Here is a 14,692-nt window from a genome sequence, read left to right as displayed (position 1 = left end):
ACCCTCTGCCCCCGCTCCCCGCCGGACGGGGGAAGGTGCCGCCGAGCAGCGCGGAGAGGCCGCGGGGCCTCGCGCGCGTGCCTCTGCCTGTGCCTGCGGGCGCGGCAGCGCCGCCTGGCGGCATGTGGGGGCGGCTGCCGCTGCCGCAGGTGGCGCTGGCCGTGGCGCTCGGCGTGGCCAGCGGGCTCTACATCTACCGGCCCGTCTTCCAGCCGCCCGGCCCCCCGCAGCCCCCCGAGGGCACGGCGGGGCCGCCGGCGGACGCCGCGCCGGAGAAGAGGGCCTGAGGGAGTCGTGTGAGCCGCGCCGCTGCCTTGGCGCCGTTCCCCGGTACCGCCTCGTAGCCCGGCCCTCCGCGCCTCCCGTCAGAGGAAATGGCGCCCAAGCCTGTCACGAAGTCGGAGCGTTCGTCGCCCCCCGGGGAACATCCCTCCTGCGGCGTGTGCCAGCCGCGGCCATCCCGAGCGGCCTCCTCTGCAGCCCGGCCCTGCTGCGAAGCCATCAGCCGGCTGAAGATGTAACTGCATACGAGCGTGTTTGGTACCAGCCTGTAGGGACCTGAATGTTGAAATATGTATAAAATTCTGAATGTTTAAAGGTACGTCTTCACGTCTAAGTTTGAATAACCACCAGGGAACTGGAAAAAGAAAGTTGCTGTCGTACGGTTACACTTTGTGGGGTTTTTTGGACTGCCTCTGGTCCGATCCTCTGAGCGATAAATACCATTTCTATCTACTTGTCACGCTTTCAGTTCTTAATACTTCGCTTCTGTTGGGAATGCAGTTGTGCTGATGGCTGAGAAGGGAACTGCACCCAACTTTGGTGTCCTTGACTTATACTCATACCTGTAGATACATACACACATGTACCGCACGTGCATATACGCATCTTTGATTCCTGACGGAGTGAGGCTAGAGTGGCTATTTAGTAGATAAGGTTGCCTGAAAGTCAGGTTGTACTTGGAGAAGTGCTTCAGCGTGTAGCTCAGGAGGACAGCGTTAATCTTGCGATAGGTGTGGATCAGTCTGACAAAGAGAACAGAATCTGAGTCTGAGAAAAACTAGATCAGTAGATATTTCAAGATTTTAGTAAATCTAAAAAGAAACCAAAACCTGCAGATCTTTGGAGGAACTTCTGTCAGATTTTGGTTTTAACACAGAATCTTGTTTGGGCAGCATGAGGGAAGAAATCCTTACCCCGGATGAGCTTTTATTTAAAGCCAGGAATGATGTGACTGCTGGAGGCAGTGGGTAGACTTTACAGAAGCTAAGGTGAGAGGATAGCACTAGAAGGTGGACTGGGAGCTTTAGTCTAGTTTGGATGTGTCTATGTCAACACAAGTCTGTGATGAGTGCAAACACAGAACTACTGTGGTGACTCCAGCACCTTCCTTTGTTAAGACGACCATTCTGTATTGAAAAGGCCATTTTAAAAAGGTATAACAGGTCTAGTAAGCACTTTCTTTGTAAGCATAATTGCTGGAAGTTTGTCCATAAAGATGGCCGTTAATTTTGAAAAGTCTCAAGAAAGAGGACGTCTAAAGTGATGCAGACAGAAAGGGTTATTGATGCAACTGGTCTTAAGACCGTGCTTGCTGAGTTCCTGAGACTGCTGGATTTAAAGTGTGATTATTGAGCAGCTGTCGAGAGAGCAAAGAGAAAGTACTTCCGTCTCGTCAGGGAAGGTAGCCAGCAGGCGGCAGAAAAAACTCACCACATCCGCAGTGGTGAAGATTAATCTGGTACCACGTATTTTCCCTTCAAAACCTGTTTTGCCTCTCATGAATTTTTATTAAACGGCGTGTGATCTTTCAGAAAAAGTCAGGAGCAGTACGACCGAACAACCAGCCTGTTTAATTAAAAATGGCCCTCTGAATTTGAGCAAAGCGAGTAGCAGGAGGCAGTGCCTGAGCATCGCACCCGCTGCGGTACGGTGCTGCCCCCGGGCCGTGCTCACCAGCCCGTTCCGGGGGTCGGGAAGGCGGGGGTGGGGTGTGTCGGGGGGCCAAGCCGAGCCCCCCCGGAGCGGTGCTGCCCGCCTTGCCTTGCCTTGCCCTGCCCTGCCCGCGGCCGTCCCGCCCCTACCTCGGGCCTTACGGGAAGTGATGTTGCCTTGACGGAAAAGGCACGCTTGCAGCCCAAAAAAAGGGCCGGTGCGGAGGGACGCGGCGCTGCGGGAGTCCCGGTGGCCGGGGGGAGGCGAGCAGGTAGGAGGGCAGCGAGCCGGGCTGAGGGGCGCCGGGGCGGGGCGGGGGGGGCCGCTGCGGGAGGGACGGGAGGACCTGAGAGAAACGCCTCCGCTGCAAAAGGAGTTAATGAATAATCTCAGGACGAGTGGTTTGGGCAGGGAACTCGAAATACTGGGGAAAAAAGGTGATTTCCCAGTGCTGCAGAGCCTGGGGAGCCGGCCAGTGCCCCAGGCTGCTGACTGCCGGGACCACCACCTAACGCAGCGGGAGTTCAGCAAACTCCAGCGCTCTGCAGGCGGCCGCCTCCGCAGCCGGCGGGGCTGGCTGCTTCTCTGACTTAACGACGTGGGGTTTTTAAGGAGGGGGCCTCTGTTCGTGAGATTAAAGGAAAAAGTCTGAAGCCTCGGCCTTTCGGCTGTCCACGCATGTGCGTAACTTGTACAACTGCTGCCGTGAAGACGACTACACAAATAATCCCTCTCGGGCCTTCACACGTAGCAGATGTAGGACCTGGAAGTTTCCCACAGCTCAGGACATGCGTTTCTTTTGTAAAAAAGAGGAGTGGATTGCATGTCTGCTTCAAAAAGAAAAAAAGCTTTAAAAAATGGTAAATTGTTGAGGGAGCAATATAAGTGTGTTTTATCTGTTTAGCCAGAACTTAAATCTTGTTATTTGAATGTCAACAGATCTGTTGCTTCTTTCTGAAGATGGCGTATTTGACAGAGTCTCCTTGCTGAGAGGGTTCAGGAGGTCTCTTCAACCTGATGTGCAATGCTTGGGCTAAACTAACGCTTTCATGATCTTGGATCTAAAGAAAGCTAAATCCATCAGAAAAACATCTTGGTTTTTCTAGCTCTATAAGTAACTATTTTATAATACATAAGTAGTATTTTTTTATAGTGCTAGTGAAGTATAAAGGACATGCCTAGAACTGTCAAAACCACCCAATTTTAATTTTTATCTCTCCCTAGAGATGCATCAGGTGTATTTTGAGCTTTCTGATTTTATGACACCTCAAACACTTTCCGTAATGATTACTACTTATGAGGTTTTCATCGCGATAAGACATGTGCATGTTTGGAGTTCGGAGTTCTGCTAGGTGTTACTGGCAAGGTGATGTTTCTCTATACTTAGAGTTTTTATTGAAAGTCTACAAAATATTTATTGATTTCCATGCATAAAATGTATTTGCGGGACTAATCAGTTTCTGAAATCTATTCTGCCTGCTTTTTCTTGGAAATTTGTTCTTATGTAGACTTGTCTTCTCAGCCCTTGTTTCTTTTTGTAGACTTACACTAGTTTTGTGACCGTTCCAACTATTTTCCAGCCAGGGAAAAGCATGTAATACAATATGCATTTCAAATGTTGATACGTAATTGTAGGAATAGTATTTGTGATGCTAAATGGATGTCTCAAAAGCATGGTTAAAAAGATGGAAAAAAGAACAGGATGTTCCTGTGTTTCTAGTTCAGGGTTCTAATTTTACGTTTACTTAATTTGTTGCACAAAGGAGTTTTGGGTGGGGGGAATGTACTACAACTTACACTGTTTTATTTTTACAGCTAATAAAATTTCTCATCTGCAACCACTTATCTAAAACCAGACTGTAAGTTTGTTTTCATCACTATTGTTAAACATGGGAACACATTATTTTATCGCTTGACTACACATTTCCTTTTCTGTCAAAGAGAAGATTGGTGAGATAAAAGAATTTATAAGTAGCTTTCGGCATTTACAGAAACAAGTATTATGAGCAGTAATCCTCGTGTGTCTTCTTTGGGTTCTTGGTTGTTCTGTTACTGCCGGGTATCTGCTGTGCTGGCAGAAACACATTTTTTTTCTATTTATACAAATATATTCCCAACCAGTCTTCCTCTGGGAATAGCATCTGATTATAAGATTTCTTTTCCTCATTTGTTTTTTGGTCGTCTTAGTCTGAAAACTGCATCCCTATCAGGAGGCAGGACTAACTTGAACCACATTAAATCATCTGAGACCATACCCTTTTATCTCCAGTGGAGGTAAAACCATAGTGAATGAGAAGTCCTAGCCCCTGATTTCTTTTCTGGAACATCCTTATATTGTTTTGTTTTCGTACATAATACAACAGAATTTACTTCTGATTATTGTAATAAGCGGTCTCAACGTCTGTGATTTATATTCCAATGTAATAAGCTTTGAAGATGAAGTTATGGCATATAGATTAAAATATGACATATAACCAGCATAACTTTTTCCTCTGATGTTGCTGTGGCTTCAGGGGGTTGAAAATGCTCTGATATATGTGTAACAGTTTTGCATAGTACCAGGCTTTGGAATCCTTTTCATGTACTGGCCAGCACTTTGGAGCTAACCTGACAGGTTCATCAGTATTTTAAACTACTGCAGGGGAAAAAAAAAAAAGCAGATGTCCTTGCTTTTACGGCTCTGAAGATAATATCAAAGTGTAAACCAGTGCAGTGCTATTTTCCTGAGTTTGTAATCCCGTTTCCCATAGCTGTTCCCTTTCTCTATGTCTAATACTTTTACTGGTGAGATATGGGTAAGACTAAACTGTACTGGATAAAGGCACTTCTGGAAGACAATGTGAAGACTGGTGTAAGGTAGGAAAGGGGCAGGAAGCAGCAATGAAGATACCAGCTTAGTAGGAGGGGTACAGCTTTTCTAGAAATCTGTGGTTTGCAGTGGAAAAAAAGAGTTGGTAGATGTGTGAGCAGTGGTTTTAAATTAAAAGTTAAATTTGAGGGCACTTGCAAATAGTATTTTCAAAATCACTCTACACTTCTGCGGTGATTCTTTGTGTAAAAAGGTTATGTGAATGAAAGGACTGTAAGGATTATACCTAGCTGAAATATTTTATATGCAAGTAAAACACTGGATGGGTATAAGGACAACTGCTAAACAAATCAAGCAGCTGATTCCAGATTAACTTCGGAGTTTGTGATTGCAGTTTTGCAGCTGGCCATCTTACTGCTTGTGTGTACAGCTCTCAGTTGAAAAAGTGATGAAAAGATAAAGGAATAAATAGCAAAATAGTTAAGTATTACTCAAGATGCATTTTTTTTTTCCTTTCAGGTAAGGTGAGCTCCATGGGTGGAAGTAATGCCTTTTATTAAACCAACTTACATTGTTGGAAAGGGTAGGTGAGCTTTCAGTTACGTAAGCCCCTTTCAGGTTTGAATTAGAAACAGCAGAATACAAAACAAAATTGAAAACAAATGATACACGATTTTTATAGTCCTTCCGTTAAGCATATTAACCCACGGGGCAGCATATGTCATTAAAAGGTGATGAAGGTTCTCTTGCAGAAGTACTACTGTTTTAAAGGCATTCTCCCATTTCTAATTAAACACTTAAAAATGGCAGTGCTGTCACGGTAGCTGCTATACAACCATGAAAGTGAACAGCATGTGCTCTCGAAAGTCAACTGAGTTTCACTCTGAGGGTCTATCTCATTATTTTCATAACTGCTGGATATTTCATTTGGTTCTCTTAGCTGCTCAGTCAAAGAGCTATAAGTAAAAAAAGGTTGCTCTATGAACTGAAAAGGAAGAAAACAATTTTTTGCAATAAGATCCTTGGGGAATGGGAATATCTGGACTAGGCTGAAGGCTGCTATCAGTGATAAGGACTAATAAAGCATGTATGTTGGGTAGGAGGAAAAGAAAAGTTGATTCATTTTTATGATAAAAAAAGCAAATTTTCTGGTTTTCTTGCAAGTCTCTGCCAGTCTTGCAAGTATAATGTTTCATATTAGTAGTTGCTGAGGGAAATTATATTCCTCCTGCAAGTCATTGCTGATAATTGCATGACTAACGTGGAGTGCGATTTATTTTGAAAACTGTAGGATACAACTCGAAGCTAGCAGTTGTGGAAGTTACTTGTGCTGTGAAGCTGTTTTGTGCAAGGTTTGCATGAGAGATGAATTGCTGTTACGGTTATTGCCAGTGGGTGGTGCTTTCCAAGTCTACTTGGAAGCCTAGCTAACATTCAGAATGCGGATTATAGCAAAAAGTAGGATAGTTGGTCAGTTGTTTTTTGTTTTTTTTTTAAATTGCAAACGTTAATCATAATTCCCCCCCCCCCTTTGGTTCCAAAACAAACTTTATGCATTAGTGCATGTGACCCAAAATACAGGTATCACATTAGATTCTAGTCCTGCTGGTATCATCCGTTTGCAACAGAGTGTTTCTCATCCAAAACTTTAAGGTCCTGTGCACTTAACAGCGCATACTCTGCTGACTTTCTCCTCCAACAATGATTCAACTTGACAGGTCTTTTCTGCTGGGGCATGAACTGTCTGGCTATACTTAATTTTTCCATATTCTTTCTTGCATCAGAATAGTGTCAGGATAGACATCTCTGTACAGAGATGGTGTCACACAAGTTTAAAGACAGTACTGTCTGAATTTGATTGTATTTCTTCTGAATTTGGTAGCAAAACTCTCATAATTTTAGTTTGGATAAATGTAGCCCTAAGTTGGAGTTGTTGAAGTAGTAGTTTTTTTAATGTTCTTTAGCTATGAAGTAGAAGAGGTGACTATAAATCTTTTTTTAATAGTTTTCTAGAATTGTTGGTTTGGATATAGCACTCAACGCACAGGACAGGGCCTGAGATCCTGCACTGTGTCAGCAGAAGCAAGCTTTGGAAGACCTATGAAAAGAGTGTGCTGCAAAAGCAGAATCATGCTTTCTACTAGGTTTAAAAACAAAACAAACCACAACCCCCCCCCAAAATTTGAACTGCTAACACAGTGAAACTCAACTAGTTTTTATTCTGTTAACTTTTTATTTTTAATAACAGATGTGCTTAAATTTTATTTGCTTTTAAAGAGAAAATGTCTTTAAATCTAAATTGAAAGTAAATGTAAATGGAGTGATTGTGGCAGTATGTGCTGCGGCTAGTCTGGAGCAATGCATATACAACTTGGCCAGCTAGTGGCTACCCCTTACAGAACTGAAAAACTGTAACTGCCAGCTTTCAGTGGAGGCATGCATCTCACTCCTTTCTTTATCCAGCTGCCAGTTTTTCACAAAGTGTATAGGAACTTCATAGCTTTGTGGCTGCTTCTGCTCTGTGAAGGGGTGTTAAAACTGATCAACAGATTTAAATGTTTGGATAGAAGGCAGAAATTAGAGAAATTCAATGTCTCTGCCCCTTTCTGTAATAAGCTTTGTATCCTTAGGAAAATGTCCTCATTTCAGCTTTGTTTTTCGCATTGCAAATTTGGAGCTTTGCTCCAAGAGGTCCTTATTGCATTCGCAGTGTGGTGTGTTGAGCCTTAGGGAGTTTATCTTCAGCCTAGCATCCTGAGGGATCACAAGGAATGGGAGCAGTAACATTTTTCTTAACTGGGAGTTGCGCAGGGAGTGGCATAGGGCCAATGGAACTGAAAGACCTACTTTGGTAATGTACTCCAGAACCACCACCTTTACAAGCCCACCCATTCCTCTCGCACACTCTGAAGGAAGTAAGATCAACCAGTCAAGTTGGTCATACTTAATGTAGGGAGTCACTGAATAAATGTGGAAATGAAGGAGCTCTAGTGTTAATGATGTTCATGGTTTAAGAAATGTAGAGGAGAAAAAGAGGCATCACAGGTGTTTAGTAAGGTTTCATATGCTTCATTGCATGGAAGATCAAACAATAATACAGGACAAAAGGAATACTTTTCTGTAGCTCAGAAGAGGTGTGCTTCTATACCTGCCAAATAGTGCAAATAACTACCCTTTCAATTTTTCCTCCTGAGAGCAAATGTAAAGTGGAAAAGACACTATTGTCAGCTTATGGGGAAAATGAAGGACCATTTGTCCTATTAAGTAGATTTACAAAAGATGTGAATGGGATCTTCTTGTGCTGGAAAGAAAGCCCAGCTGTGTCCAAATTGGAACTCTGCTGAGATCCGTTTTAAAAAGCAGTGTCTTTTACTTGGCAATGACATTGGATCGGGTAGTGCAAAGAACAAATGCGTATTGGTTAAGCTTAAGCATGAATAAAAATATCAAAGCAACTTTCAAAACTATATTAATGTGACAGGATTGTAAACCACTGAAAATCCTTTCTAAGGAAGCTGTAGTGCACATGTTCCTTTACATTGGTACAACAGCTTCCTGTAAAGCTACTACGGTTTTTAATTAAAAAAATACACTTAGTCATCAACACTTTTAATATGTAGATAAAGGTCATTGATCTAAAATGAGATTAGTAGTTCTTCAAACTGAAGATAGAGACATTGGATTATTAGCGTGGTTTTACAGCTTCTTACCAAAATGCCGGGTCGCTTCTATCTGCATGCATTACTGTTCTAGGTGCTCTCTCTTCATGCAGTCAGGCACCCACTTGGTAGATTTTCTAAAACGTGGAACCAGCGTCTCACAGAAGAGGTGTAGCATGTCGAGTAATTCATCCATCTTTAGGTTAAATATTCCTCTTCTAAGTACAGATGATGTAATCTGAAGAGTGTGAATGTTGCCAAAATACTTTCCTACATGCAAAAGGATCAAATTTGTTCATTTCAGTCAAAATGAATAATCATGTTTGTTCTTGCACTAATACATTTTATTGCCGTTTTAAATACAGAACTTTTTATTCACCATTTCTTGGTGTCTTACCACCCTATACCTGGACGCTATATTTTTTTCTATTATCTCCTTTCTAATATTTCAGAACTGTAATAAGAGAGAGCGTGCCTGATTCAGGAATTTAAAATGTTTTTTCTTTCCCTTTTCATTCAGATCTGGAGCAAGCACCTACACTCTTGGCTTTGCCTCAGGATAAACTGTGCCTACACTGACATTAATAGAAAGTGATGTGGAGGCAGTAAACTCGCAGTTCAACAGAATTGACAAATCAATTAGATCTGCTTGTTTGTAATTTTACTAGTCTTTTCTGAAATACTAACAGGTTCTTCAAATGCAAGCAAATTTTATTTCAGGAAGCAAACTTCTGATGTTTTTCTTGTGAAAAAGATGACAAGAGTTTGGTCTATAAAGTTTTCTGAAGTGCTGATGTTGAGTGCCTAATTGCTAGGAAGGATTCCTGTCTGTAGGCAGCGTGATGTTTCATGATAAAAAAATTGATGCTTTTGATTTGTTGATTATTTTAGTGCTAACTTTTTCTTATTCTTGAAGAGACCCTGGTTACTCTTGGAAGTTAGTAATTTAGAGCTTCTCTTGGAGGGGATTATTTTTAAGAAACTCTTTTCTGTGTAAAATGCTACTGACCTTAAACATACCAATACTTATCTCTTACAATGCTAAAAGAAAGCTCTGTCACCATTACTAGAAACTGCCTAGATTGGCTTGTAGTTGAAAGAACAAAACATGAAAGTTTTACTTTAATCTGTAGTATTACTAAATATTTAGCAGATGTGCCTTTTGGGTAGCAGGGAAGGACTGCCTGACCTACTTTCATTTTAATCACTGAAGGGTTATTTAATGATTAATTTCTGGTGTGAAAGCTGATCTACTGAGTTTGGGTTGTCTTCTTTCTTTTTTTCTTGAAGGATATTGGTGAGAGGAAAGCAGAAAAAATCAATATAAAGGATTTTGTCTCCTCCTTTCAGGTCTTTTTAGCTCTCTCCTGAGGTATTGGGATGTTACTGCATTTATGGACTGCTGCGGCAGTAAGTAGCAAGCTCATTCACACGACAGCTGGTCAATTTTCCTTTGCAGCGCATCCCATCAGCCTCTCTAATTTTTTCCAGAGTGTCTTTTCATGAGAAGGTGACTTTCTTCCAAGGAAATAACTGCAATTCTGTTTTACAGTTGTAGGAATCTGCCTGTACCAATTAATACATTCATATTTTTCCTATTTACTTTTTTCTCATCTCTTCTTTTTGTTTATTGTAGGGTATTTCTCTCACTGTGAAACAGTTGCTGTATAGCATGTTCTCTGGCTTTTCTTGAAGTTTGCCACCACATATGTGAATCAGTTCATAGGCAGTGTGTCCCAGTGGCTGCTTTTTCCCCTCTTGCATTTTTCAAGTTTCGTCTTTGATTGCCAGTAGAGGTTTTGTGGCACAGATAGGACTTGTGGATGCTAACAAGTAACATTACCCTTGGCTGTCTGCTGGTTGGTTTTCATTCCATAGACTTGCAGGTCATCTGTTGAATGCATGTGTGAAAACTATGGCTGTTGGTAACGGCGTAGTGAATTTTTAGTGCGTGTTCAAAAAAGCCATTCACTTCAGAGTGCGGAAGAGGAGACCACCAACAAAATTGGGTAATTGAGGATTGGGGAGAGTGGAGGCAGTTGACACTGATGTTAAGCACAGCTTTTGGCTTTGAAAACAGTGATGAGTTGTGCTGTAGCATCTGAAATGGACTGTTGCTAGATCTTCTTCTTCCCCTATTTCTGTCTCCAGTGGCAGTTGTCTTAATTTCTGCAAGAACCGTAGTCAGACAGGTAACAATCCAGCATTTTCTTCTAGAGGAAACACCTGCCACAGGACAGTTTGGACACTTGCAGCTTTTCTCAAGAGCATGGAATGTATGAAGGCAAACGATAGTTGTGATGAAGAATGTTCCACACCGTCCACTGTGTTTGACTCTCCTCAAATTTCTTCCTAAATTCCTTGGCCTGTATAGCATAGATAATTTTTACAAGGCGGCCATAAATTCCATGCATTCAGGTCATCTTGTTTATACAACCTGTTCATAAAATTTGTTCATGAAAACTGTGGGAAGATTTAATAACTAAATAGGTGGCCATTCCTTTGTAGAGCTGTAGCTTCAAAAGTAGATTTCATAGTTTCAGGACTTTACTGGTGTAATTTTGATCCCCTACATAAACTTAGAAAACGTCCAAGCTCTTAAAACCCCCTAAGATTTGGGTAGCAGCGAGAGGAAGGCTTACCTTGGGCTGGCTGCAGTGGTTCCTGTTCCAGCTGCTGCTGTACCATTTGCTTGTTTCCTGCCACTGCAGTAAGGTTGGCTCAGCTGTTTGTGCAGCATTTGCTGAGACACTGCGAATGTGTTTATTTAAAAACAGATACTTTAAATAACCAAACATTGATGTCCTCCCAGTTTGTAAACTGGAGCCCTCTGTTTTAGTACTAGCTCTGCAGTGTGAAATCAATGTAACTTCACCCTCAGAAAATAAACTTTATTTCAGCTGTACCTTCCTAGCAAAGTCTTACTGTTTTGGATAAAACCCTTTCCTGGAAGGAGGAAGTGGAAATTGCTTGGTATTCCTCACACCAGGTTGGTAAGAGGAAAGTTAAGAAGCTTCGTTTCGTCCTGAAATCAAAAGCTGAAGTCTGGAAATTATGAATTGCTTTCCCCTTAAAGATGGCAAAAATCTTACTGTGTGGAAGGGCTTGAACTCCGTTTACATTGCTGTTTGAGACTTCCAGACAGGCAGTTTGTGTTCAGTGTGTGTAGCTACCCCCCAGCGCTGTTTGCAAACAGCACCATGGCAAAAGAGTTGTTGCTTTGTCTGTCAACACTTCTTACCCTGTTCCTCCTTCTGCGCTCTGGAGCAGTTACCAGAAATTCTTGGGTGCTTGTGGTCTGAATATTTCTTCACAGTAAGCAAATGTGCTGGTATCGATCAGGGAAGCAGTTAAAGATTAAAAGTGTTCACGTTGCTGAAAATTGAACACAAACGTTTTTATTGCATGTGGGAGCAAAAAAGGGAATTCTGTATTCTTCTGAAACTGTGGTGAAATTTATAGGAGATTGGAATGAGCCAAGAATGGGTAGAGTTTTAAAAATTATAACCTGTAACAAAATGTCAAAGAAATGGATTTTAGTTAAATCTGGAAAAATGCTAAGGCAGGGCATGAAAAAGTGTTCCATCACAGATAGTTGTTTGCCAACTCTGTATAACAGAACTTAGATGTTTACTGGGGGAGGGGCAATAACAATTGCCTTGATTTGTGGGAAAGGAGGCAAGGTAATTGAGACAAGTGAATTAAGGGGCTTGTGGAGTTGTTTTCGTTACCGGTAGATGAATGCATTATGGATACATTAAATTTTGTAGCAGGCCGTCTGCAGCACTTCTTAAATGATAAGGCTGGAGAGTAGCCTTAGAAACCTTTTTAATTTCCTTTTTCACTTCTCTGCTCTTGAAGCACTGTTGAGGAAAGAAACTGAGGCAAGAAAGGGTTGTGCAAGGCAACCTGTCTTCTGTAAAAGCTCACATCTGCTAAATCTTACGTGGTAAGTGCAAAACTTGCTTTGTCCACACCTTTCAGTCCTCTACTGTTAGCATCTGTCATGTCAAGGGCGTTTGTGAGAGGGAACAAGGCCTTGTGGTGACTGCAGGCGGCTGTGTAGTTCCTCTCTCATCCCTCAGACCCAGCACGGGGACCTCTGTTCAGCGAGTGCCTTGGTGCAGACACCAGTGCCCTAACGTGGCCAGACATGTGAATCTTGCCTGTTGGGTGCCTGTATTAACAAGCCCTGATGAATAGACTCATTGAGGATGAGTTGGTTTACATGTTAAATCAGTAACTTTATTTTGTTGAAATTATTTAGATGTGTAAAATGTCTGTGTATGTCTCTTAGGATTGAGGGGGAGGCTTGAAGATTTAGCTGCAGTGGTTCAGAAAGTTTCTGGCAACATCTTTACTCTGGTCTTTTGTTGGAGCTTGTTGCCATCGGAAGTGGTTCAGCAGAAGGGGCTGGATGCGGGATGCCCACAAAGACCCAGGTACTGCTGTCACTGCCCACCCGAATCCTTCCAGCTCCTTCTCACGTGGTCTCACTCAGGTGTCTTCATCAATTTTGTTACTGGTAACTTTTTTCTGCCATCTGTAAAGGCATGAAATAAAACCAGGCTCAAAACTGAAATGCACTAGGTTTTGTGAGCATTTGGTGCTCACCATGTTTCATTATAGTAGACTACTGTGTTTGCTGTATTTTATTCTGTTTTTTTGTAATGAAACATACTGCAACTTCCTCTCCCTATGACAAGAAGAGGGAGGGTCAGTAGTTTAAGTGAAGGCTCAATGTTTGTTACACGGTTTAGGGAGATCTAGTTAACTACGTTGCTTAGTTTTAAGAGGAGGAAAAGAGATCACTTGATCGGTCAGCAAGACCACATGACAAGCAGCTGAATGTAATTAGGGTGCTTGTATGGGGCTGTCAGATTTGCATGTCAGTGCAAATTTTAGAGCTATTATTCTGAACTACACTATTTTGCTTATATTTTCTTTCTCTGCTGATACTACCTGTAGGTGAGAAATGGCTCTTTTTGCATGACTATGGTATTCAAGAGATCTGAACTGTGTCAGGAAACTTGTCACTGAAGTACTCTTGGAAAACTACAGATCCTTTTGCAGCTGTTAAGCAGAGGTATGTAAACACTTTCTCTTTTTTATTTATTTTCATAAGATTGATTACATTGTTTTCCTTGAGCTGATAGCTGTATGCCAGCTGTTCCTCTGTTAAGAGCTTTGAAACAATGTTGCTGTATTTTTGACAAACTGCCTGAAATATTTTGATTTTGAGAGTTCAGCATTGCTGCATCCTCATGTTCTGGGGGGGGGAGTAAACTTAAAATTGGGAAGTATACTGCCTTATGTAAAACATAGGCTTTGGGTTTAAATTGCAAAACTGCAGCTCTTTGGTACATCTTTGGTCGTTGCTTTTCACAAAGAAATCAGTCAGATTTAAAGACAAACCTGGCTAAGTTTTATCAACAAGATTAAAATAAATGACTGCAGTGATGAGCGACTGCATTCGGTAACCATAACATGCCCTTTCTGGTCCCAAGTCATCAGCCTACATTTCCTTTTGTGTTAAGTCGAACTCATTCTACAGTTAGGAGGTGGAATTAGACCTTTGATAGTAAAGTGTACTGCGCAAATAACATTTCATAATGCAGAACAAAGTAACTCAGTATTTCTAAATGTTGTACTGCTTGAACTTTTTCCCCCTCTATTTATTCCTGTGTTCTTACTAACATATAAAGATAAATTGTACTTAATAAAACAGTCCGTTAGAATGGTGTTTTTTTTAACTGGGTTGTGCACCGACATGTTTGTTCTCAGGTATACTAAATGTATTGATGATAAAAGGAATAAAAATGGTGTGTTGCACAGCCTGTTATTTTTAATTAGCAAAAGAAATTGGACTGCAGGAACCATGAGAGCTCATCTACTTCACATTCCTCGTTCAATCATATAGTAATGGTTTCAATCCTGAAATTAATTATAGTAAAGGCAATATGGGGGTGGGATGTGTTTTGTACCTCCTCTGGAAGAAACTCAAAATGTATATGCCCATCTGACTAGGTCATTCCTTGCCTCCCCAAGCATGGATTTGTAATCGGGCATCCTTTCTAGCCCATGTGTTTGCCAGCATTTTTCTAATCATGGACCAAAACTCCAGTTTTTGTAGACTGTAAATAGCCAAGGAGAAGTTGTTCAGACAACAGAAAACAGTGTTCTCCTCCACTTCTGTGGGAAGGTCACAAAGCTTTCCCAGGGTTTTAACTGATGTCTTGCAGCAAGTACCTTAAGATGATTTTTCTAGTCCTGATCATCACCCGTTGAC

General features: G+C 41.7%; 2 protein-coding genes across 11 annotated transcripts in view; both read left to right on the top strand.

Annotated features, from left to right (window-relative positions):
- Positions 1–14,692, top strand: part of RAB27A (RAB27A, member RAS oncogene family) — a 36,237-nt gene that overhangs the window by 95 nt on the left and 21,450 nt on the right. For 2 of the 10 annotated variants that reach the window (XM_052807086.1, XM_052807081.1), the window contains exons 1-2: positions 2,071–2,206; positions 13,372–13,489. The gene's annotated coding sequence lies outside the window, so the exon portion shown is untranslated. Of the gene's footprint in view, positions 1–2,070; positions 2,207–5,247; positions 5,328–6,291; positions 12,353–12,700; positions 12,846–13,166; positions 13,254–13,371; positions 13,490–14,692 lie in introns of those variants that run through there. The other 8 variants (XM_052807078.1, XM_052807079.1, XM_052807077.1 and 5 more) reach the window with 8 other exon arrangements.
- On the top strand, positions 123–738 carry LOC128150690 (protein PIGBOS1-like). The gene has a single exon (XM_052807092.1). The coding sequence runs from the start codon at positions 123–125 to the stop codon at positions 285–287; it is 165 nt and encodes a 54-aa protein (XP_052663052.1). The 3' UTR covers positions 288–738.

This window comes from Harpia harpyja, chromosome 14 (genome assembly GCF_026419915.1).
Source record: "Harpia harpyja isolate bHarHar1 chromosome 14, bHarHar1 primary haplotype, whole genome shotgun sequence".
Classification (NCBI taxonomy): Eukaryota; Metazoa; Chordata; class Aves; order Accipitriformes; family Accipitridae; genus Harpia; species Harpia harpyja.
The sequence above is the reverse complement of the archived record's forward strand: the minus strand, read 5'-3'. Positions and strand labels throughout refer to the sequence as shown.

Bases quoted from the DNA above. Each gene is read 5' to 3' on its own strand.
- LOC128150690 (XM_052807092.1), top strand. From the start codon at position 123: ATGTGGGGGCGGCTGCCGCTGCCGCAGGTGGCGCTGGCCGTGGCGCTC.